Genomic DNA, 24,613 nt, shown 5'->3' on the forward strand with positions numbered 1-24,613 from the left:
CTCTCACAGTTAAATGAACATTGATTTTACAATATAAATTGGGGGTCCCAGAGATAAAAATGCCATTAAATGGGGGTCCTTGAAATTAAACAAGTTGAGAATCACTGCTAGAGCCGTAAAGAATCCTCTCTTATGGGGGTCCCTGGCATATCTTTTCAAATGTGGGTCCGCGGGCTGGATGTACGTAGGGGCCCTTGACATGAACAGGTTGGGGAACCACTGCCCTACACCACTCCCATCATGGGGTTCTTGTGCCTGGGGTCGGGCTGTCTCCTGTCCCGGTAGCCGTAGCGCTCGGGGCTGGTGGCGTGATGTTGGTGGTGCGCTCTGCCCCCGGCGGGTTGCTGCTGGCGCTCGGGGCTGAGGTGGCGGGCGGGGCTGGCGTAGCGCTGCTCCCTGGCTCCGGGCTGCTGGCGTTCGGGGCTGAGGTGGCGTGCGGGGCTGGCGTAGCGCTGCTCCCGTCCCCCGGGGTGAGGACGGGGCTGTCCCGGGCTGGCGTAGCGCTGCTCCCTGTCACGATGACATCATGACGTTGTTTGTTTATTTGTTGTCAAACACATACTTGTGATGATTGAATTTAGAATTTTACTTTGAAATCTTGAAAAGTAACCGTTTTCCACTCGACGGAGATGATATGAATAAAAATTGCATTTTTGCACAGTGCTATAGATATGATGAAAGATTTAAGATATACTTTAAAAATGCTCTTCGGTGGAAACCATAGTGTTAAAAATAATAGAGAGGGCACCGGAAACCCCCTCCCCTTCACACCCCTTCTTCCGGATTGGAAAAAAAGTGACGGGCGGGGCCTATTTGGGCCTATAGGGGACACGTTTTGCATCGTCTTGCATGCACATTAGTGTCACCTCCGTGCGCAACTCCCGTGAGCAAGCTCGTGAGTCAAGCCCATTGGACGAAACCGCTTTGGCCTCATTCATGTGTCTGGCGCCGGCCGTAACACAGCCAGCATGTCCGTCGCGCTTCGGTTCCGCCTCTCGGTTCTGGGGGCCTGTAGTAGGAAACCTCATATGTCCAAATGTGTGATTATTATGTAAATAACTGTAAACGAGGCCCTACCTTCCCCCTGGTTGGTACCGCTCAGGACTGATGTAGCGCCCGGGGCTGGCGTGGCGGTAGGCCGGTGCCGTGGCGCCCCTGTGCGCCGCGGCGGCGGCGGCCGGCGGCACGTCCTGCCTCAGGACGGCCCGGTCGCGCTGCTGCTGTTGCCCCACGCGGGGCGACGCCGGGTAGAGGTGGGCGGGCGGCGGGGGCGGGGCCGCGGCCGGCACGCGGACAGGGGGCTTGCCGCCGCCGGGGTGGTAAGGGGCCGGCTCTCTCCGGGCCGGCCTCGACCTGGAGCTGGCGGGCTGCTCGACTGGATTGGCCCTCCTGAAACAAGGGATTGATTGACGGGTTGGTTGATTGATTGATTGACTCAGTCAATCCGGGAAAGAATCTCATCATTATACAGTCGAGTCTCAAGACAACAGTCCAACAAACAACAGTATAAAACAATGAATCATGATGAAATATTTAAAAAAGGAGGGTGGAGGATGCCACTCATATAAGATTGGCATTGTGATAGAACATGGGTTCTTGGTTTACCCGTGATCCTGTAGTTTCTTGAGGCACTACACTGTCTCTCTGCATTCTATGGGATCCTATAGTTTACTGAGGCACTACACTATGTTATGTAGTGTGTGATTACCTTGCTCATTGACATTTCAGAGAGAGAGAGAGAGAGTTTAATACCGGTTGAGACTGGTTTTGGAAGCACCAGGACGTACGTGCTGGTGCAGACTTGACCCTCTCCGGCGCTAAGCTTCCCCCCGTTCTTCAGTTTACATGGCCAGGCAGTGGCCTTGACACCATGCGTGGTGGGGAGGGGGAGCGGGGCCAGGAGATAACAGCAAATGCCTCCGTAAGCATGTGAGGAGCTGTGTGTGTGTGTGTGTGTGTGTGTGTGTGTGCGTGCGAGAGAGGGAGACAGAGCACCAGTGCTTGTGTTTAAATGAGAATCTGTGCTATAAGTTCTAATGTGTCTTGGAATGTGCGCGTGCTCGTGTGTGTGTGCCTGTATCCCTGGGGTCGGCAGTAACGAGGCAGCCAGCTGGACGTCTCTAGTTCCCTTCCCACTAGCAGTGGGTGATTAAGGGTCTAAGCCCCTCGGGTAAGACAACACGCCGAGAGAGATAGAGAGAGAGAGAGAGAGAGAGAGAGAGAGAGAGAGAGAGAGGGAGATAAGAGACAGCGAGATAAGAGAAGAGACGGAGAAAGAAGTTACAGGAAAGGGAGGGGGGGGTCTGCCGTTCACCTTTCACCGGCCAACTCAGATATGTTCCAGTTTGCGTGTGGCTCAAAGTGGCTGAGTGACACGGAAACCCTGACAAGAGCCGAGTCAGTCCCTTTCTCACAATCAGACCACCACATTGTTTTGGGGGGAAGGGGGGCTAATCATCTAGCTGGGCTCCCCAGTTTGGGAAGCTTAGGGTCTCCGCTAATAATATCAAAATTAAAAACACATTCCTCCAGATACAGTTTTAGAGCACCGCTTCTTGTCATGGGCATGACAGCCTATCTATCTATCTATCTATCTATCTATCTATCTATCGTAAACACACACACAGACACAATAAACAATCAAGGCAATCTTTGACATGCATACAGTATGCATGTACAGTGTATTTCTACTTTTATGTTAAAGCATGATATTATCTCAACACTCAGGGAGTCCCATGCGCCCTTGCTTGCTTCCAGAACCGTCAACCATCCCCACACCTCCGCACCCCCCATCCCCGACATGTCTGGTAACACTATTGTTCAAGGTAGAAGTGTGAAAGACACATACTTGATACTTCCCACATATTACACACACCCAAAGTGAGTTTGAAAATATGACCAACGACAAAAAACTCCCATAGATATAAAATATAAAACAATGTGCAAACAGCAGCAGCAAGATTTGTGAACTGTTGCGATAATAGAAAAGGCTAGCCTACGGAATACAACCACCCAAAGGACTACTATCTGTACCAAGTAGAGACCGCTAGACCTACTGCACATTTAAACACATCTTAAATCTGACGCTTTTTTGTATACTATTTAAATAGTCTTGAGAAAAATATGCTGCAATTTGTCCCAAAGTGACTGCAAAAAAGCTTGTATGCCCTGTACAACATGTATCAAACGACGCAATGTGACAGCGCCGTTTACACAATGCTGTACCCCCTCCAACTGTATTATACTTTCCTGATTTTAAACTGTTTTTTAATAATATTTTGACACTTTTTACGAAGTAAACATACGTTTTCTCATGCCAATAATATTGAATTGAATTGTACGGTACATGGTGTAGCCACACGGTGTACGGTCCTGTGAAACAAGCCTTCATTATGTAACCTGTCCTTCACCGTGGCTGCTTCGCAGCACGTGGTACAAGTGTTAACACATTGTTCCTGTTATCGTTTCGTTGACACAGGGCAGACAATAACCACTCACGCCCTCCTTTATACTGCATCGTGCAGCCGTGTTGTGCTGTGATTGTGAGAGCCGTTTTTTTTCCAGGTTTTGTAAAAGAAATAGCCAGAAAAGTATACGAACACAAGCCCAAAAGACAAGACCAGCTCGTATGGGTCCCCAGCTAAATGACTTCATATAGCATCAAAACCATGCAGTTGAACCACTTGTAAAAGCTCACAGCTGAAAGTTCAAATATTTGGAATAGGCCTATGTTTGGAACATTTTATCCACACAAATGTTGTATGGCGGTCCCTGGCCCCAAATACGGTCAGATGGGGGTCCATGGACAAATACATTATTAATTTGGGGGACGTTGACATGAAAATGTTTGAGAACCACTGCTTTAAAAAGAACATTAGGAAACAATTCCAAATAAGCAACTACACTTTCAAAACAATCCCCAAAAATCTGCAACCAGCAACTACCAATATTTACATGCAACTTTACAAAAACAACCCCAACATTGCTTATCCCATTTAGGCCTGACGTCGACACTTTTTAAATGTCTTCTAAATCCTGACAGTTTTATACCTCATGTTTCTATATCAGAGGTGATCAATATTGCATGTCAAGGACCCCAAAAATTATATTCAATTGTCCGCCGAAAATATTTAGTTCCATGGACACCCAGAAGCAAAGATTTGAGTTAAAAACTTTCACTCTAAGATTATTCAAAAATAGCAGACCTACAAGCTTGTAGCGCGCCACTCTGTGGCTCACTATGAACTTGTAGATCTGCTATTTTTCAATAGCTAAATTATAATGTTTAGAACACCAAACCGCCCCAAAATTGCTTATACTAAGCATATACATGCCAACGATTGCGACATGCCGTGAGCCCAACAACAAGGCAAGGCCAGGTTGACGGTGGTCCAGTTACACCGTGGCTAACCTTGACAAGCACTGATTGTGGCTGACGCTATGCGGCGTGGACTCGGGGTACTGCGAGCGGGTCGCGACCCCCAGGAGATTTAGTAGGGGGGGGGGGGGGGGAAGCCCTGCATTCCTACAAACAGGATATCGTGGCGGTCAGGCAGACGACCTTGTATCTCCACATTTCAACGTGCTATGTTTGTTTTTCAACACTTTTACTGAAAAACATCTCTCCATGTTCTGATAATTACAGTTATGATCCTACAGACGAGGCACACACAAAAAAAGTGTTATTTTGCTTTGTTCAAAGTACAGAATGAATGGCTTACATTCGGCTAAACTGCCTAGGAGAGACTATTGATATTGCACTGTGGTTAAAAGGAAATAGATGTAATGTGATGCGTTTGTATGTTGACTTTGTTATGGTCCAAAAGGTACAGCACGGCCCCTAAAGTATTTTCCCATTTTCAAAGACGTTCTGTTGCCTACTTCATCATACAAAAGGTGTCACACAAAAGTATAGCGAACACAGCAGGCCCACGAGCTCACGACGTCACATCTTTTTCAGCTATTTTTAAGTGTTTAAAAAAAGGAAGCGTTTTGGACATACAAGGTTTCCACCCTACCCTAGGGGTCTGCTCCACGTCCTCAACAATGACTCTCACTGTGGTGGACTTATCACAGAGACCCCCGTGTGGCATACCTCTCTCTCTCTCTGTAGCTCAGCACCTGTTGACTGGCCAATTAGAATGACTCACTCAGTGCAGATTAGCTAACACGCAGTCTGGTTGTCTGACTGTGTGTGTGTGTGTGTGTGTGTGTGTGTGCGTGCGTGCGTGTATATGAGTGGGTTGTCCTTTGGGAAATTCAAAGACCATGGTTAGGTGTGTCTGTGTGTGTGCGACTGTACGTGCACATGTGCGCGTGTGTGTCAGTAGCACATGTTTTTCGGGGGGGGGGGGGGGGGCCTTGACCACCCAAACAGGGCGGCGGGGGCCGAACACACAGGTGGTCCCAACAGCACAGCCTTGTCAGTCAACACACACACACACACACACACACACACACACACACACACACACGGCTATAGATAAAGGAGAAAGGAGGAATGGCAGAAGGGGAAAAAATAATAATAAAGGAAGAGAAGGATTAGACAGGAAAGAGAGATAGATTGCGTCTGGAACGGAGAGCGAGATGGAGGGATGAGGTGGCCGATACACTCCACCCTGTGGCACGAGAGAGAGAGAGAGAGAGAGAGAGAGAGAGAGAGAGAGAGAGAGAGAGAGAGAGAGAGAGAGAGAGAGAGAGAAAGGGGGGGGGGACTACAAGTTGTATTTAATTGTCTTTCTAAATTGCAGTGTGACACAGCTCTCTTTTCTCACAATAACTTTATTCCCTTTCATAGTATATGATTCATCAGTTTGTATTGTTTTCATCCGATACGTGCTTTGGCAAAGTACAGTTGTCATACGTTATCTCATGTAAATACATTTAATTGAAAGGGAGAAAGAGAGAGAGAGAGAGAGAGAGAGAGAGGGGGAGAGAGAGAGAGGGGGAGAGAGAGAGAGAGAGGGGGGAGAGAGAGAGAGAGAGAGAGGGGGGGAGAGAGATAGAGAGAGACAGAGAAGGTCAACCTCCTCATTAATCCAGATTAAGCAGTGGAGGCCACCAGAGGAGAGAGAGAGAGATGGAGACAGGAAGCAGGGATGGAGTGATGGAACGGAAGGATGACGGGGAGGAGGAGGAGGGGAGCGAGGGACACCTGTTGCTGCTCAGGGCCACCCAAACAGTGCTGCTGGACCCTCCGGGGGACATCCCCTCTAATCGCTCTGCAATGGACCACTTCAACCACCTCCATACTTAGTACAACGCGCCGGAGTTGCAACGGAATTGGTACGGTGTTGTGTACATGTGTAGTGTATTGCCCTGCATGTACATCCAAACGGAAAAGTCCTATGTGATTGGGCCGCCCTTTTGGTGTTTCATTATGTTATACTTAAGCTATTGAAAAATAAATAGCAGATCTACAAGCTCATACCTACTAGCAGTAGGTCTGCTATTTTAGAAAAATCGTCAAAATGTGGTGCAAAACTTTGAATATAATCTTCCAGGGTAAACGTTTTTAACTTCAATCTTTGCTTCTGGGGGGACCTTCTGTGTCCCATTACCCGTAAGGGTCTGCGAGGGTACAAATAGAACCAAGAATCAAGTCAACATGCATGCAGGATGTCATGATGCAAACGATTTACGTCATGAGTGCTCCAAACAAATGTTAAAAACCCCATAGACTTGGCTGCCCCATAGGACGTGATCTTCGAAAGCCATGCATTGGAGGGGCTAGCGCACCTCAAGAAGGACCGAAAGGTCAGTGTGCCGGGCAGCGTCCCGTGTTGGATCACAGGGGAGTATTTATGCTTCTTCTGGGATGTGTGTGTGTGGGCGCCCCGGCGGGCGTGCGTGTGAGAGACTGTGGGGTAGGCCTGTATTATGTGTGACCCGCCCCGGCAGCTGGGGGGGGATTACAGGGAGTCCACGGGGTCCATTGACCCGCGCTGGGTGAGGAGGGTCCACACGCCTGGGTCACACAGCTGGAACCGAAACCTGTGGGCCCCGGGGGGGGGGGGGGGGGGGGGGGCAGGCCAGGCTGAGCCCGCTGGTTCTAGGTTCTGCCTGCCTGCATGGACAAAGCAGTTGTGTGTGAATGAAAATTGCGTTTTTTCTGGTGGGGCCCCAATACATAATTTGTTGTGTGTGTGTGTGTGTGGGGGGGGGGGGGGGGGGGGGTTACTATGCTTGTGAGTGCCAAATACAAATACTGTACTCCCAATTTGACAAATAGACAATTTTCCTAGTCCTCAAAAGATAAATGATTGCTTCAATGTATGACGGGCATTTTATTATAGGCCTATTATTATTTCATTAGGCTTACACTTGGGAAAGATTCAGGTATAGGGTTTAGGATTAGACATTTGGGGGTTAAGTTTAAGTGTGTGTGTGTGTGTGTGTGTGTGTGTGTGTGTGTGTGTGTGTGTGTGTGAGACACAGAGTGAGAGGTCTAGAGAGAGGAAGAATCCCTGTTTGTATATAGTATCTGCATGACGACTGTGTTTACGTGTTAGCGTAGCACGGAGCGCGGGCCCAGTGGGTCCGCGGCGCATACCGCACGCTGTGTGTTTGTGTTTGAAAGAATCACAGACGAGGGCGAGAGGGGGGAAAGGCGGACGTGCAGAGACGTAAAAGGCCCTGAGGTACTTAGGCATGATTCACTCGAATCAAAACAAGGGCCTTTTTTCACACCGTCGTCAAATCCAAAGCACCGCACCACCGAAGGACAAATGTTGCTTTTTCGGCTCAAAAGTGAAGTTGAACTTGTTGAGCGTCTACTGTATTCTCTAGTCTATAGCGACACAATTTGCTGGTGTACGTGGGGAGGGAAGCCGGGGCAAAGGAGGGTGATATTTGTCCCTGCAGTTACTTTACGGGCTGGGGTGGGCACCTGAAGGCTCTACGTCCTCCCGGTGCAACGCTCTGGGGTGGGCACCTGAAGGCTCTACGTCCTCCCGGTGCAACGCTCTGGGGTGGGCACCTGAAGGCTCTACGTCCTCCCGGTGCAACGCTCTGGGGTGGGCACCTGAAGGCTCTACGTCCTCCCGGTGCAACGCTCTGGGGTGGGCACCTGAAGGCTCTACGTCCTCCCGGTGCAACGCTCTGGGGTGGGCACCTGAAGGCTCTACGTCCTCCCGGTGCAACGCTCTGGGGTGGGCACCTGAAGGCTCTACGTCCTCCCGGTGCAACGCTCTGGGGTGGGCACCTGAAGGCTCTACGTCCTCCCGGTGCAACGCTCTGGGGTGGGCACCTGAAGGCTCTACGTCCTCCCGGTGCAACGCTCTGGGGTGGGCACCTGAAGGCTCTACGTCCTCCCGGTGCAACGCTCTGGGGTGGGCACCTGAAGGCTCTACGTCCTCCCGGTGGGCTGGGGTGGGCACCTGAAGGCTCTACGTCCTCCCGGTGGGCTGGGGTGGGCACCTGAAGGCTCTACGTCCTCCCGGTGGGCTGGGGTGGGCACCTGAAGGCTCTACGTCCTCCCGGTGCAAGCTCCTCACTGGCAGGTGAGTCAATAGGTATGCAGTGACAACACATACATGTGTGTGGGGAGGAATTAATTAGCATAATGACAAAAAAAAAGGGGTATTTTCTATTATCTTTTAGCAAATACACAAATGGTGGTTCTTCAGTGGGTCTTGGGGATGGTTGAGGTGCTATACAAATACCCTGTTTAGGGTTTTATATACATGCTCTTCAACTTACTTTAAACTATCCATCAATTGCATCTAGCACTATTTGGCAAAGTTGCTAAGGAGGTCCCCCCCCCCCTGCGATTCTGAACCAATGAAACACTTATAGTGCCTAGTTAGCCTCCTAAGAGGATGGTTGGTTGTCACTTATGATGACCAGCTCCATTGAGGGAGTCCTAGCCTCAGTGGAGCGAAGCATGCAAGCAGAGCCAGTAACAAAATACACCAAAAAAGGAAAAAGGCACAAGATGGAAACACAATACTCGAGATAAATATATGAGAGAGAGAGAGAGAGAGAGAGAGAGAGAGAGAGAGAGAGAGAGAGAGAGAGAGAGAGAGAGAGAGACACAGACAGACAGACACAGGAAGACACAGAGACAAGAGACTTCAGCTGAATTTAGACTTTGTCGTGCGGGCGGTGTCTCTTGCCAAAAACAGAACTGGTCTACGAGCTGGGAAGCGGCATGTCTAGAACAGAGGCTATAAAGAGAGACGGTGGACACAGACTGTGTGTCAGGGTTGTTTGTACACGCACAACACTCACATGCGTCACACGCACACACGCGACACGGCATGGAGACAAGCTCTAATGACATGCCATGTAATACTATATGACTCACACACATGCTCACACACACACACACGCATGCACGCACGCACAGGCTACACAGTGCAAGTGAGGACCTGTTGAAGTGTCTTATAAACATATAGGAAAAGAATAATAGAGAACCATGTGTTTCTGTCTAGAAGCAGGATATGTTGTTCATCTTTGTGTGTGTGTGTGTGTGTCTTGTGGGAATTGTGAGCATGCGTGCGTGCATGCACACACACATGATTGCACACATGTGTGTTTCTTGAGAGGATTGTGATAGATGTGTGTGTGTCTGGTTATTCTGCACCTGCCCCTAGGAAACGGAAGGAGAAAATTAACCCCCCCCCTGCACCCCCAATTTCTTATTTAAACCACCTTCCCCCCACCACACTCCGCTTCCCCAAAATACCCCTCATAAGCAGCAAACAGCTGGGATCAACCACACAGGCTCTGCACACACACACACACACACACACACACACACACACACACACACACAAGTAACTGAAAGGGAATGAATTGTCTGTCATCAAATGTTCGCCAATTTCTTTTTGAAATCTTTTCTCAGAATGTTTGCCCATTTTCACAGAACGTTCATCTATTTTTGCAGAATGTCTGCCCCTTTCTGCTACAGTAACTGTTTTCGTTCACTTATTTTTGTATTATTTGGGATATTAGGCTCAAGTATTATAGTGTGCCAAACTGGTCCCTGTGGATGTTGTGGCCATGATGAATGACTGACATACTGCATGTGAAGAAGAAAGAACATCATCTCTACGATGACACATTTTCCTGATTGAGCCACAATAAGTATTTTTTCTTATATTTTCTGTTTTTTTTTCCACCTAAACATTATCATTGATGACTTTTGACCAGACAGGGGCCTTGTGGTTAGAGTGTCCGCCCTGAAACTGGGAGGTCGGGGTTCGATCCCCGGCCGGGTCATACCAAAGACTGTAAAAATGGGACCCAAAGCCTCCCTGCTTGGCACTCAGCATCAATGGGTTGGATTGGGGGGTCAAATCTCAAATGATTTGATCAGCTGCAGCTCACCGTTCCAAGAGATGGGTCAAATGAGAACAAATTTCACTGCGGCAACGTGTGACAAATCGTACAACTTTGACTTTGATTGATGTTCATTGTTTAGTCTTGCAATGCCATTGGTCATGATATTTGCATATAAATACCCCCACAGAGGCAGAAATTCAAACAACATTTTGAACAATTTTTATTCTATGACCTTTAACCCTGAGTAAGTAAGAAAAAGGCCTGTAATATATATATTTTTTTGTGATCATTAGAATGTCTAGAACATGTTTTGTTTATTATTGTGAAAGATATCCCCCAAATGTAAATTATTAATCTATTATTATTATTTTAATTATTATTATAAATGTGCATACAATTTGCATGTATTTATTTTTACATAATTTCCTCTTCAAGGTCCTAATAGTACAAAGTAGTAGTAAGGTTGAAAGTAGAAATATATCCGGGTCTTACTGCAAGCGTTTGGGAGCTTTAAACCAGTGTGCGGATATGTTTAACCTATAGGCCCGGGACCTTGTGGCTACCAGATGGTCTCTATAGTGGCTGCACGTCTTAGCACAGTACACGTTTCAGAGTACTTATAAGTAATCTGACAAAAGGTAAGACTTTTAAGTTTACCTTTCCCTTTTTATTTTATTTTATGGGCTTGCTTTTGCCGTTTTTTTTATCCCAGAATGTAAAAAGGACTACAACTAAGGACATTTTCTCAACATTGTTTCGTAAACACAAAACCCAATTTCAGTTAGCCTGAATTTTGTTTTTCTTTTTGTTTTTAAGTGTTTTCAGCTCCCACTTGATGTTCCGAGGGAGTTCTGACTGCTTCAGAGTGTGCTTAATAACTGCTAGTTTGCATAATGTCTTGAGACTTGGATTTAAGTCTAATATGTACAGGTCATCAACTTGGAGTTGGTATCCTCCAAATATTATGATTTGATCTTCCACCATGCAATAGCACAGCCTCTCTCCTATCTGTGAACCCGGGCCTTTCCCCTTGGGCTCAACCTTCTTGCAGGAGAAGGTCTCTGGATTGAATTTCCACATATCATTGAAGCTCAGTTGATTGTTGCAGCCACCAAATATGTACAGCTCTCCATTGTAGGCAAAGGCTGAATGCTCCCAGCGTGATTCTGGAAGGTGCTGCGCATAAGGCTTGCTAAACCAGAGGTTGGTCTCCGTGTCAAACACTCTGAGGGTCTCAACACCCTCAGAGTGTTTGCCACGGCCCCCGAATACAAACATCTTTGTCCCGATCATAGTGGCAGAGTGACCTTCTGAAGCAGGTGGTGGATTGCCTCTGGCGTTAATCACTGACCAGACCATTGTGGTGGTGTCCAACTTGAAGATGTCATCGTAAGAGTCAAACCTGCAGCGCCTCGACCCGATGCACTTCCCTCCGTGGATATACATGACCTTCCCCAAGACACAGGCGGAGTGGTTGTACCTTGAATATGGATCTTCCCCAGACATCGCTGGTCTGAACCACAGGTGTGTGTCAACATTAAATGCATAAAGCTTATTTCTTCTCGCTTCTTCCTCATGAACGCCCCCCCATATGTAGATGACATCGTCTATCAGCACAGCTGTGTGGCCGTAACGCTCATGACCTCTCTTTCTTCCAGTCGTAACGCGGCTGTGACCTCCGTTTCTTCCAGTCGTAGCGCGGCTGTGACCTTCGTTTCTTCCAGTCGTAACAGGGGGCAAAACCACCCAACGCAGAGACAATGTGTTGAAGACACTAACATAAAGCCGAGCCGTGCTGTAGGTTCTGGAATCTGTAAAGGAGTACACGTTCTGCCCGACCACGACTACAGCTTTACCGGCTCGCTCTTTTCCTCCATTCTTTTTGGTCACCGTCCAGCGCAACATCCTCTCTCTGTCAGACTTGGAACCTCCTCTACGTGTCTCCTCCCTCCTCACGCCACAACTCTCTTCGTACTCCATCCGTGACACCCCTTTTAGTCTGACCAGAGAAGTCTGGTGTGATGTCACACACATCATAAAGCGTTGTCGTGGATACCTAACTTTGTCAGCTGACCTCATGAGGTGACAGCACGTGGGCTGAAGAAGCCCCCAGGGACCGCAGAGGATCATTTAAGGAGCCGTGGTCCTGGTGGTCAAATTTGGTATTGCAAGACCTCCGCCATTTCAATGCGCTAACAGTGCATGCTTCTACTATGGGCTGAAATCCCAGTGCGTGTGCTTGGTGCTCGAACCTTCCACAATAGGCCACCACAATTCTGTGCCCAAATGAGGAAGTATAGAGTGCCCTCGTGGCTTCATGCTTTGGGTGAGTAACCTTCATTGAAATGGATAGGTTGATAGAGACAAAGTACGTAATAGTTTTCCCCCTCCTATCCAGTGGTCCCCGTCCCCTGGACAAATTAACTATACATAGACTGATGTTTTCTACTGTTTTTGAGGGGTGCTAGCCCCTCCTATGCCTTTGTGCGTTTGTGTGAATAATATAGCTGATTTGATTGGCTGATCACCCCATAGCGTTGATTTGATTGGCAAAGTACATATTGAGGCGTCACGTGGAATGAGGATATAAAGTGAGGACAGAAAAGTAAGGACGCAACATGTGATTGAACAGAATGAGATGATGATGTATGATAAGAGCGCCTCTCAGTTCACACGGGTGTGATTTGTGTTACCTACTGTATGTTGTTTCTAACATTTTAGCATCATCGTACTAGGATGCATAGGACAAAAAAACAGATTTGCTCGCCCACATGACGTAAATTCTCCATTCATTGTCAATGTTTGCATGAGAAGAAAATCTAATAGCTGAAAAATTTGCACTAGTTATTTTTTGGAACGATTTGGAACTAGTTCAGTTCATACTTAAAAAATTAACTAATTAATTAATTCATATTTTGAATTATGAACAATGAACTGAACTAGTTCATTTTAAAATTCTTGAACTAAACTCTGAACTATACTTCATGTAGAAAGTGAATTTTCCCAACACTGCACATGTGCACACATGCATGCACGCATATACGCACACTTCACGGCTATAATACTAACAGATGGCACGAGGCAAAAGGCCAGTGGCGTCCTTGTATATGAAACGTGTAATGTACAGTATGTGGCTCATCGCTGACTGATCTATTAATGCTGACATTGTAAACATCAAAGAGGACGGAAGGATGTTGTTATTAAAAGATCATGTCAGGCCGACAAACAGGAGAAAAAACCACAAGCAGCCAATGTTACCTCACTGCATAACTGATTCACATGCATGCATATGAACAATGTATACACGAAGTATAAATCAAGTGTAACTCCAAAACGAGCCTTAAACCCAACCTCTACTAACTCCAACCTTAATGTTTCACTAGTAAACCTAATCTCAAAACATTATATTAACCATAAAACCACAATTTTTCTTATGTGAGGACCAGGAGAAAATGTCTCTGTATTCCTCTAATTCTACTGTACTTGGGGAGACATTGGACACACACACACACACACACACACACACACACACACACACACACACACACACACACACACACAGTTGGAGACAGAGAGCAGGTTTGCATTATAGAGAGAACCATTAAGAGCTTCTGCCGCTAGCTGACCATGCTAGTGCCGCTAAGCAAACCGGCCTATGTCAACAGGCGGTTGGAAATGGCTTTCCATGTAGACACACGTGGCTCATGTCATGTGGCGTCCCGTGTCTGCACTGTGTGTTACTGTGGAATGACAGGGCGCATGCTCTCTGTCAGTGGCATCTTGTGGCGATGTATACCCCCATTGTTAAAGTAAATGCATAAAAAAGACAATATTGCAATTCTCTGCAGTGAGTATTTATATCTATCTATAAATGCAACAAGTCTCTGTCTGTCTGTCTGTGTGTAATCCACGTAACTCGAGAACCGTTCGCCCCACCGACTTCAAATTCGACACACGCGTTCCACACCACCACAGGGGGTGCAGGGCCCGGTGTCGAGTCAGTCGGACCAACGGTTGTCCAGAACCGCCCGGGCTCTGGACAGGGCCCTGCCCAGTGTCCATGTATGGAGCTGGCCTGTTCTGACATCCTTCTGACGTCTGCATAGACTCCATATTTGGGCATGCCTGACAAATAACTCCATATATGGGCATAAAAGGGACACAGACTAAATATCCTGGTGGGTCATGCATTTCCAACTTGCGTCGTTCCAAGTAGGCCAGTGCCCACGGGCACCGTTCTGGTTCTCTAAATGTGTAACTATAAAGCTGCCCAGTGCAGTGTGTAGTAAGAAATACACACTTTGCCTCTGAGATGTAGCGGAGTAGAAATATGAAGTATCAATCATTTGAAATATTCAGTAATAGTACCTAAAATACTTGAATAAATACACAGTTATTTTCCAGACTGCCATGCGGGAGGGAGTGGGGGTTTCCAAGGGGAAGGTGAGGAGAGATAGGAACCATGGAGGCTAATAGCCTCGCCGTTAACCCATTCTGACCTGAGATCAGATTCATACGAGGTTTCCACTGGACACACTCTGGTCTGATCAACCCATTCTGACCTGAGATCAGATTCTAAAAATGTCAGTCGTTCTTCGAATTTTTCAAAAATAGCAGACCTACAAGCTCGTATCGCGCCACTCGGTGGCGCGATATGAGCTTGTAGATCTGCTATTTTTCAATAGGTAAAGCATAACATGATGCTAACACCAAAATGGGTGCCCGGTCAGAATGGGTTAAACAGCGCAGGCAGAAAAACAGATCGTCTTTCAGCGTTGTGCTGTAGGAGCATATGACTCATTTAATCTCATTTAACCATGTCATTATTCAGAAATGTTGCCCCTGCGCTATCCAGCAGTCCCACTGTTCTGTGCCTGCTGCTGTATTCTCTTCAAATCGGTTATAGTACTCTAAAAATAAGTGCATGATGAGTGCCGTTTGTTGGGGGGGCTGTGTAGACACACACGCACACAGTAAGGCGCGCACACACAAACAACAACTGTACTAAATGGCACTAAAAGTGATTATTTGGCTTGTAATCACAGGAGAACCACGTGTTGTGCAATATAGCCTTATTTCCGTATTTTGAAAGAAATACAGAATATTATGTAAAACAAACCGAGCGGTAACATCCGTGGCTTTAGGGTAAGCACTTTATTCAAATTTTAAGCGGGCATTCAATTAATTGTGTCAGTCTTGGTCCAATGCCTCGCTCTGGGCAGCTAGCGCCTTTTAGAAAGGAGAGGAGCGCTATACTCCATCATCACTGGCACTTCTTTTTCCGAAGCGACCACTCAAAACAGAGTTCGTTATTTTGTTTTTTGCACAGCCACACTGCTACACTTTCTTCAGGCAGATCCCCGGGCAATCGCAAGGAATTTCCGTTTCAGACATCCATGTTTTGCCGTTGTTATGGCGTTATAGCCATTTCAGTTAACCACTTGAACTTTAGTGCAGCTACTGCAGGGTGAACACAGCCGATGTACAAGCTCACAGTGCACCGGCTAGTTTCGGCAGGAGATTTGGTATAGAGTCTAATACTAGTGGAGTAGAGTTAAACCACTATGCCAGAATACACTATGCTGTCGTGTATTCTGGCTCACTGAATTCTATCCTGTGTTGAGTCCAAAGGGGAGAGCGCTTGGATTCAAGGTACATTCTTGATGTGTGTCAGAGGTTCATCCGTCTTTGTTCCAGCACATATGTCTGTGTTTTGCAGCTCTGTGGCGCTCTCCTAGCGTAGCCTATGGCTGTTGTTTTATTTATAATGCTATGATTCCATTTTCCAACGCTCTCTCTCTCGGTCTCAGTCAGTGATGTGGTAAATAAAGTGTGTGCGGGGCAGCTGGCGTTAAAACCTCCCTTTCATTTCCTCCCAGCTGATTCCATTACTCGCCCAGGCCGCACTGCAACACAAATGCGGTTAGCTGGGCCGCCAACACGCCTTTCGGCTACTGGCCCCCGCGCTGGGAGCGACCTGATAGGATGATAATTGGTCCCAGCCAATAAGAGAAGGGTCGCCGGGTGTATGTTGGTTCAGAGGCTATTATAAACCCATTTATTTCACAATTAGGGCAGGCCAATAAGCAGAGGTCATGGCACGTTTTAAAGCAAGCAAGCAGGTTCCTGTGAAGGGGGGGGGGGGTATTCAACCCATAGTGATTCTCAACCTCACCGGTGGGCCTCGGGGGTACTGCAAGTGTGGACCCCCAAATGATTGGCAAAACACCAAGATTTGAATGATGATTATATAACATTAAAGGCGTATACGCACTATACGTAACTTTGTCAAAACGAGACATTTGGGAAACAGTGGGTTAAACTATATTTGAGCATCATCAGCATTTGTAATTGTCTGCCTGCATTCTGATCTATATTCCAGTCAGGCCCTGGCACCGCGCCAACGGCCGCAGGGTCTCGTTATAGGAGCAGCTGAGCAGACACAAGCGCTGGGTCGAGAGGTCGCGGTGCAAGCGCACACAAAGCACAGGAGAAGTTGGAAGAGGTCAGGTCAAGAAGTCCAGACCGTGGCCTCTGACTGTGTGTGTCGAGTAGTTTGGAGATGGTGACAGGCCATGCAAGTCAGCAAACTGCTCATCAGGAGCTGTTTAAAGGGTTCAGTCTCTTGCTCAAGGACCGGGCATCGAACTAGGAACCTTCCGGCTTAAAGGTGACATATTTCCATACCTCCTGAGCCACTACCTATACTGACTGACGCACGCACGCACGCACGCACATTGTTATGAATGTTATAAAAGGACGCGCACACACACACACACACACACACATTTTCATAAATTCATACAGGCACACACACAGACACTCACACAACCCCTTGCTTCACCTCTCTTGTACTCACACACACTCTCACATGCGTGCACGCGCAGAGAGCCATATGGAGCACATTAACATGATTACCAATTCAAAGCAGCGGGTCGCAGGCTGCGGCGACCCGGCCCCAGGTTATCCAATCAGAGGGCCCCCTGACCCGCTCCCCCGAGGTGATTGGATTAGGGGGCTGGGTTGGCGTGGCAACGCTGCCGGTCGGGGCCCGATAATTGGTTGATTAATGTGCAGATGGTGGCCGGTGAGTCAGAGAGACTCACACCCACCAGCTCACATCTGGACAATATGGAGTGTGTGTGTGTGTGTGTGTGTGTGTGTGTGTGTGTGTGTGTGTGTGTGTGTGTGTGTGTGTGTGTGTGTGTGTGTGTGTGTGTGTGTGCGCGCGTGTACATGTTACTATAACCCTGTGGACCTTAATGTCCCCACAAATATAATAGAATTTCAGTCAAAATACTACTATTTACTAAAGATTTGTTTACAATGCGGCGAACAAACACACAAAATGCCGCAGTGCTACACGTGTGAGTGTGTGTGTGTGCGTGCGTACTCCCGCATGCCCTCCAGCTAATTGGGGCTCTTTTTCAGTCGAGTGCCTGCCGTTAATGGCTGCTAAGCTGCAACGTATAGGAGCCAAAGTGACACTGCCCCTGCCCAGCCTCCCTGGAGGCAGACCTCTCCTCTGGCCCAGACACCCAGACAGACCCTGTCCCACTACCCATATCACTGTCCCACTGCCTCCACCCTCAGACCCATATCACTGTCCCACTGCCTCCACCCCCAGACCCATATCACTGTCCCACTGCCTCCACCCCCAGACCCATATCACTGTCCACTGCCTCCACCCCCAGACCCATATCACTGTCCCACTGCCTCCACCCCCAGACCCATATCACTGTCCCACTGCCTCCACCCCCAGACCCATATCACTGTCCCACTGCCTCCACCCCCAGACCCATATCACTGTCCACTGCCTCCACCCTCAGACCCATATCACTGTCCCACTGCCTCCACCCCCAGACCCATATCACTGTCCCACTGCCTCCACCCTCAGACCCATATCACTGTCCCACTGCCTCCACCCCCAGACCCATATCACTGTCCCACTGCCTCCACCCTCAGACCCATATCACTGTCCCACTGCCTCCACCCTCAGACCCATATCACTGTCCCACTGCCTCCACCCCCAGACCCATATCACTGTCCCACTGCCTCCACCCTCAGACCCATATCACTGTCCCACTGCCTCCACCCCCAGACCCATATCACTGTCCCACTGCCTCCACCCCCAGACCCATATCACTGTCCACTGCCTCCACCCTCAGACCCATATCACTGTCCCACTGCCTCCACCCCCAGACCCATATCACTGTCCCACTGCCTCCACCCTCAGACCCATATCACTGTCCCACTGCCTCCACCCTCAGACCCATATCACTGTCCCACTGCCTCCACCCTCAGACCCATATCACTGTCCCACTGCCTCCACCCCCAGACCCATATCACTGTCCCACTGCCTCCACCCCCAGACCCATATCACTGTCCCACTGCCTCCACCCTCAGACCCATATCACTGTCCCACTGCCTCCACCCTCAGACCCATATCACTGTCCCACTGCCTCCACCCTCAGACCCATATCACTGTCCCACTGCCTCCACCCTCAGACCCATATCACTGTCCCACTGCCACCACCCCTAGACCCATATCACTGTCCCACTGCCTCCACCCTCAGACCCATATCACTGTCCCACTGCCTCCACCCTCAGACCCATATCACTGTCCTGTGATCATAAATCAATCAATCAACACTTAAAAGCGGCAGCATGGATTAAACACAATTTTTAATTTTGTGTTTCTTTTTTTAATTAAACACCCAGCAGGCTTTACTAACAACCGTACACAATCACAATATATAGTTAGCACTAATATTGTTCACTCCCTATCAATGGCCATAACTATGTTTGTTTAAGACATATTCTACAAATCAGTTCTTCTTGTTCAAACAAACAAACAAACAAACAAACAAACACAAAAGTCTTAAATAGCAGATGCACAGGATGTTCAAAACCACCGTTCCAAATCCAAAGAGTTTTCTGAAAAAACGATGTTGCTATATATATACTGTAGCTATTCCTGTTTTAATGGGATTGAAATCCTAATGTTAGTCAGTAAAGCAGTGCATTAGGGGACAGTGTGATGCAACGTGGCTGCAGGGTTCTGTTTTGCGTTTGTCCGGCTTCCTGGACAAATCAGAACTACCGGCTCCCTGCAGGGAACAAATTGTCACAATCCATTAACAGTTCTCCGTTGATCAATAACCATGTGGAATTCTACACGCTGGCCCCGGGCTAGATCTATTTCTTGTCCTTCTGAGAAAACTTTTTTTTTTGTTGGCATTTCTTTCTTTCATAATTGGCCATACCTCCCCCCGCAACCTCCACCTCCCAAAATCCCGAAAACATTATCAACTTCCTCTGCTATAATTCAGAGCAGTGGTTCTCAAACAAAATTCCAAGTCAATAAGGGCCCCCGAACTTTATAATGTATGGCCGCAGACCCCCATCTGAAACATATGCCTGGGCAATATAAGATATTAATATGAGTGTAACGAAGACCGGATATTTAGTCTCCATACATGGGGATATCATATCCGACTAACACGTTGGGATATATGACATATCTGACTAGATCATTCAGGTCTAGTAAGACAATCCCCCAACTTGGTCCGGGCTGACTTAGTGCCGACATCAGATCGATGTAGCAAACCCATATATACGGATGGATACGATTGGCCTAGTCTTCGTGACAAAGCATAATCACATAGTATATAGTGGTCTGAACAAGGGATCAGGGCAGACGTTTAACCCACAACTATAGCCTCGGTCCCAGGCTTACTTATCTGCGAAAAGAAAAGCCTGGTCACAACGTAAGGCAGAGAAGCTATCGGCGGACGTATCCTCCGGAACGTCCGTCAAATGTATTTCCCCCGGATACGATATTTTCCTCGACCAATCACAACACTGGTTTCATTCGCGGAGAATGTAAACTGATTTGTAAAGCATCGACGTCATTTCCTTGGGCAATACTTCCGCTAGAATCCCGCAACTTGCTTGTAGGTCTGCTATTTTTGAAAAATCGTGAAAATATTTATTTCAGAAAACTGGAGGATTTAGAAGAATGTTTTTAAAGTTTTGAAGTTAGGCCTAAATGGGTTAAGCGAGTTCTAACCTATAGGCAACCAGCACTAGTTTGAGCTATTTTACCGGTATATAATGAATATAAAATATAATATGCTCAATATTTTCCAGCAATATTAGATCATTAGTGAAAACATATGAAAATGTTCTTGCCGTTTGGTTCCCATCGTCTCTCTGAGGTTGGGGAACCGGCTGTCATTGGACGACTAACGTCACCGACTGGGCCAATTAAGTCCAAGATCCACAAGTCATTATTAGACACCATGATTGTTCATCAAAGAACTGGCATGCTCAGTTGTGGAATTCTCTTACAAGACATGAAGTCATCGCATTCCTCGGGGGAACTGCAAAATGTGAAATAAAAAGCTCATCTCATCGTCATTGTAATAATGTTTTGTGTGTGTGTGTGTGTGTGTGTGTGTGTGTGTGTGTGTGACTGTGTGTGACTGTGTGTACATGTGTGTGTGCGTTTACGCAATTATTAATTTCATTTGCCTTTCCAGCCTGTTTACTGGCTCTATGTCTGTTTTGTGTTTTTAGTCATTACTTAATCGTGTGCTGCTTTGTGCCGTCGAGTTGGAATGCTTTGTTTTGTTCTTGTTTGTGCGTTTCATGCCTGCGTTTTATTGAGCTCCTTCATTGAACGGATATTTCCAGTTCAAGTATTGGCTGACAAAGTCAATAAAGTTAATTGAAGCAGTACCGGCGCACCGGACTGGACACTGGATACGTCGCTATCTTCATTGTAGTTCTGACATCATTGGAATGGGCTCTCTCCGTTGTGAAACAACAGACACAATGCATTATCGCCGGTGTCCCTACATTGAGGATGTCATAGGGGGAAAAATAGCCCAGGCCTACATACTTAATTCGACCAGCTCAGTGGTCCGAGATTGGGATTCAATTCCATTGCAACCACTATAAAAATGAGACCCAATTCCTCTATGCTGCTAAGTGTCTTAACCTCCCAATGCTTTCACCAGTGAGTGACGTGACGTCAGTGGGTAGCGTTCCACTACTAGTCCGCCACGGAGGCGCTCCATCTTCACAACGTCCAACATGGCAACTCGGGCCAGGTAGCTTGGGAGCCACTGGGTCGCAAGACTGCTTACTACAGTATATACTATGTACTTCCTTTATATACACCATGGGTGTTGCACATTGAAAACAGTCTTCGACATTGCAGTTGGCCCGCTGGCCCGGTTGTACTTTTCAGGACGGCCGGGCCACTAGATGGCGTCATACACTGGCCATCCGGCCAGTGGAAAAAAAATGCCTTGAAAATTAAATAACATTAAATAAAGTCTAATTTCACATTAATCCCCTGCGGTACCGTTTTGTAATTATTTCTGTGAAATCGTCTCGGTAAATGTACAGCTAAAACAAAAACGTTACGCAATCTATTGTGCTGTCTGTCTATTATTGAAGCACTGTGACAGTCTGAGAGGACCAGCTTTAAGTCCCCTCCTCCTGCTTCTATTACTAGAATACTCACAGGCAGCGTAGACAGAACATGTTTGCGTCTAGATAAATAATGTCCATAACATTCTCCCCACACAGATAACATTCCAACTTGCATCTTTCCTTTTGTTTGCGTTTCACCTCGCTAAAAAAACAGCCATCCATGAGCTGAGCAGCAGGCACTGCACTTATGCAAGTTGAATTAAAAGTTAAATTCATATTGTGACCGAGGCTGTCAACGTCATAGAGATTTGGTCCTGGAAAATATCTCAATTCGCTTTTTAAGCTGGGTCTGTCTATGTATGACTATGAAAGTATTAAAACATTCTGTTTCGTTAAAGTGGAACCGACCGGGTTGCCAGGTTCGTTTTCTAAGCAAATGGGTCTATGAAAACATAGCTTAGGGCCGGGCCTGAAAATGAAGGCCCGGCCCTACCTGGGCCCTCATCAAACCCTGTACACTCAAGACACTGCCCCCGCTGCCACCCTTAGATCTCCATATATGGAGATTACCTGTTCTGACATTATGTTGATCTGACCTCATCAAACCCTGTACACTCAATACACGCTCCATATGTGGCCAGTACAAAATTAATTCCATATGTTGATCTGACCCCCCATGCCAAAGCACCAGCCCTCGCCCAGCAGTCTGCCGTCACCAAGGCGGATGCGTGCATGTGACAGGCGTCTTACAGGCGTCATATGATATGGAATGTCCCAATTAATTTTTCTTTTACAATAGCCTACTATAACTCAGTCCGGTCTAGGTTAAGAGTTAAATGTATTTTTGTTTAGTTAATGTAGTAGCCTTCAACACTCTCTACATTCAACACTTTGTGGTTTTGTGTAACAGTGGTTACAATGGTGGAGCCAGTGATCTTCAAAATGTCCCTTAACCCCTGAAGGTTACAACGCATTGAGGATAGGCCATCTAATGCCATCTAATTCTAACCCGTCAGTCTTAGATGGCTATACAGGCTCCTGTCTCCCAGCTTTCAAACTCTAATAGTCTCCACACGCACGTGCACGTGCACACGCACACACACTGGCCCAGGCCCCCGTTCGGCCCCAGCATGTGGCGCACAAAGGCAGGCCAAATACATGTTAATGAGTGCCAGACCAATAGTGGAGCCCAACTCATTTTGAGAGGAAATGGCTTTCAGTGATGACTTCTCCCCCAGCGGGGGCGACGGGGGCGTTTGCACAAAGTTCAGCTTCACTTTGAAAAAGTCAATTCATTTGCAGTTACCTCTCTGTCCCTGTACTTCTTTTCCTTCCTCCAAATGGCAGGGTGTTTGTGCCTCTACGCTTCTCAACTATTTACGCTCACGGGAAGCCAGGGGAGCGGCCGCGGACCGGCGTTTCATCTTCCAGGAAACCACGGCGACAAATTCACAAACTACACAAAATCTTATCCCTTTTCTGTTTTTGCTAATTGATTCCTCCCCACACACACGTGTGTGTTGATAAAGGCTGTTGTACCCTACCGACTCCACTGCCAGTGAGGAGCCCCTACCGGGAGGACGTAGACCTCCATCCCACTCCTCGCGCCCAACACACGGTGGATTGGAGCCCACCACCTCTGTGGTGTTATGGGCAGGCGTATATATTTAATTACTCAATGGTGGTATGTTTTGTCTCTGCCGCGATGCAGTGGAGCCGAGTTAATTAGATTTAGATTATTTCGTGATATACGATGATGTATTACTAGAGCTACCTAGCGGCACGAGGTAATTAAAATCAGACCCCCCCCACCTTTACCAGCTGCAGCATTAAAAGCGATGAAGACATTAATGCGTTACTAATTACAATCCAATAACATGGGAGCTGCTTAATGAGTCACTGGCTGGACCAGATACCACTCCAGGTGGCAAAAGTTACTTTTCTTAAGTGAATGAATCTGTGCACACAGAATAACTCGTCCTTTTTCCGGGCCGCTTCCCTACTTTCGTCACAGGTGTTACCAATGATACTAATTAAGGCTCTGTTCCATAAAGTGTGCAGTGGCTCTCAAACCTTTTAATTTCAATGACCTTCATAACTCTGAGTGTACAAATGGAACCAAATATTTGTTTCCAAATGGAAACACACGCGAGTTAGTGTTACACACCCCAACACCCATACGGGGCCATTTGGAACCCACTCACTGGTGGGAGACCTACTGGTTTAACAGTGTTTCCAGTGAGCCAACATGCAAAATATTAGCACCCTGACTCTGTTTGACCAGAATGGAACAGAGCCTTCATTAGTATCATTGGTAACACCTGTGAAGGAAGTAGTATAAGGAAGGGGCTCAGGTTCTTTCCAAAATGGCGTGTATGCATATAGCCCATTGATCGAATGCTTTATTTGTCAGAAATGTAAACAGCACTTGGCACAGTAAGACACTAAGTATACTAAACTCATAAAGTACCAAAAGCGACACTCCAAAATTAAAAAAGATGCGAAACTGGCTCGGATGCAATTTCACATATTTTATTGAGAACGAATCCGCATTTCGGCAACAGCCTTCCTCAGAGCAGATTAAAAACGCTCTCAATAAAATATGAGAAATTGCATCTGAGCCAGTCTTGCATCTATTATTTTGGAGTGCCGCTTTTTCCACTTTGGTGGTTTATGAGTTTAGCTAGGCTATATTTAAAGCTTAACACCCACTGGCTTAACCAAGGGCATTTTCCAGGAGGAAGCACACCTGCTTTTCTTTCTTTTACATTAAGCATACTCTCAGAATTAGTTCGTTTTAGTAAGTGTGTGTCTAACCCTAGAACAGCTGGGTGAATTTCTCCCAAGCAAATTGTATATATGTGATTTTCATAATGTTGCT

General features: G+C 47.1%; 1 protein-coding gene across 1 annotated transcript in view; it reads right to left on the reverse strand.

Annotated features, from left to right (window-relative positions):
• Positions 1 to 207: 207 nt before the first annotated feature.
• LOC308311672 (partitioning defective 3 homolog B-like) overlaps positions 208 to 24,613 on the reverse strand; it is a 201,851-nt gene continuing 177,445 nt past the window's right edge. The window contains exons 25-26 of the mRNA XM_080758462.1: positions 1,078 to 1,389; positions 208 to 510 (exon numbers count right to left, since the gene is read on the reverse strand). Of these exons, the coding sequence (XP_080614588.1) occupies positions 225 to 510; positions 1,078 to 1,389 (598 nt within the window). The 3' untranslated portion in view covers positions 208 to 224. The remainder of the gene's footprint in view (positions 511 to 1,077; positions 1,390 to 24,613) is intronic.

The sequence above is a fragment of the Protomyctophum bolini genome (genome assembly GCF_963924005.1).
Source record: "Protomyctophum bolini genome assembly, chromosome: 24".
Classification (NCBI taxonomy): Eukaryota; Metazoa; Chordata; class Actinopteri; order Myctophiformes; family Myctophidae; genus Protomyctophum; species Protomyctophum bolini.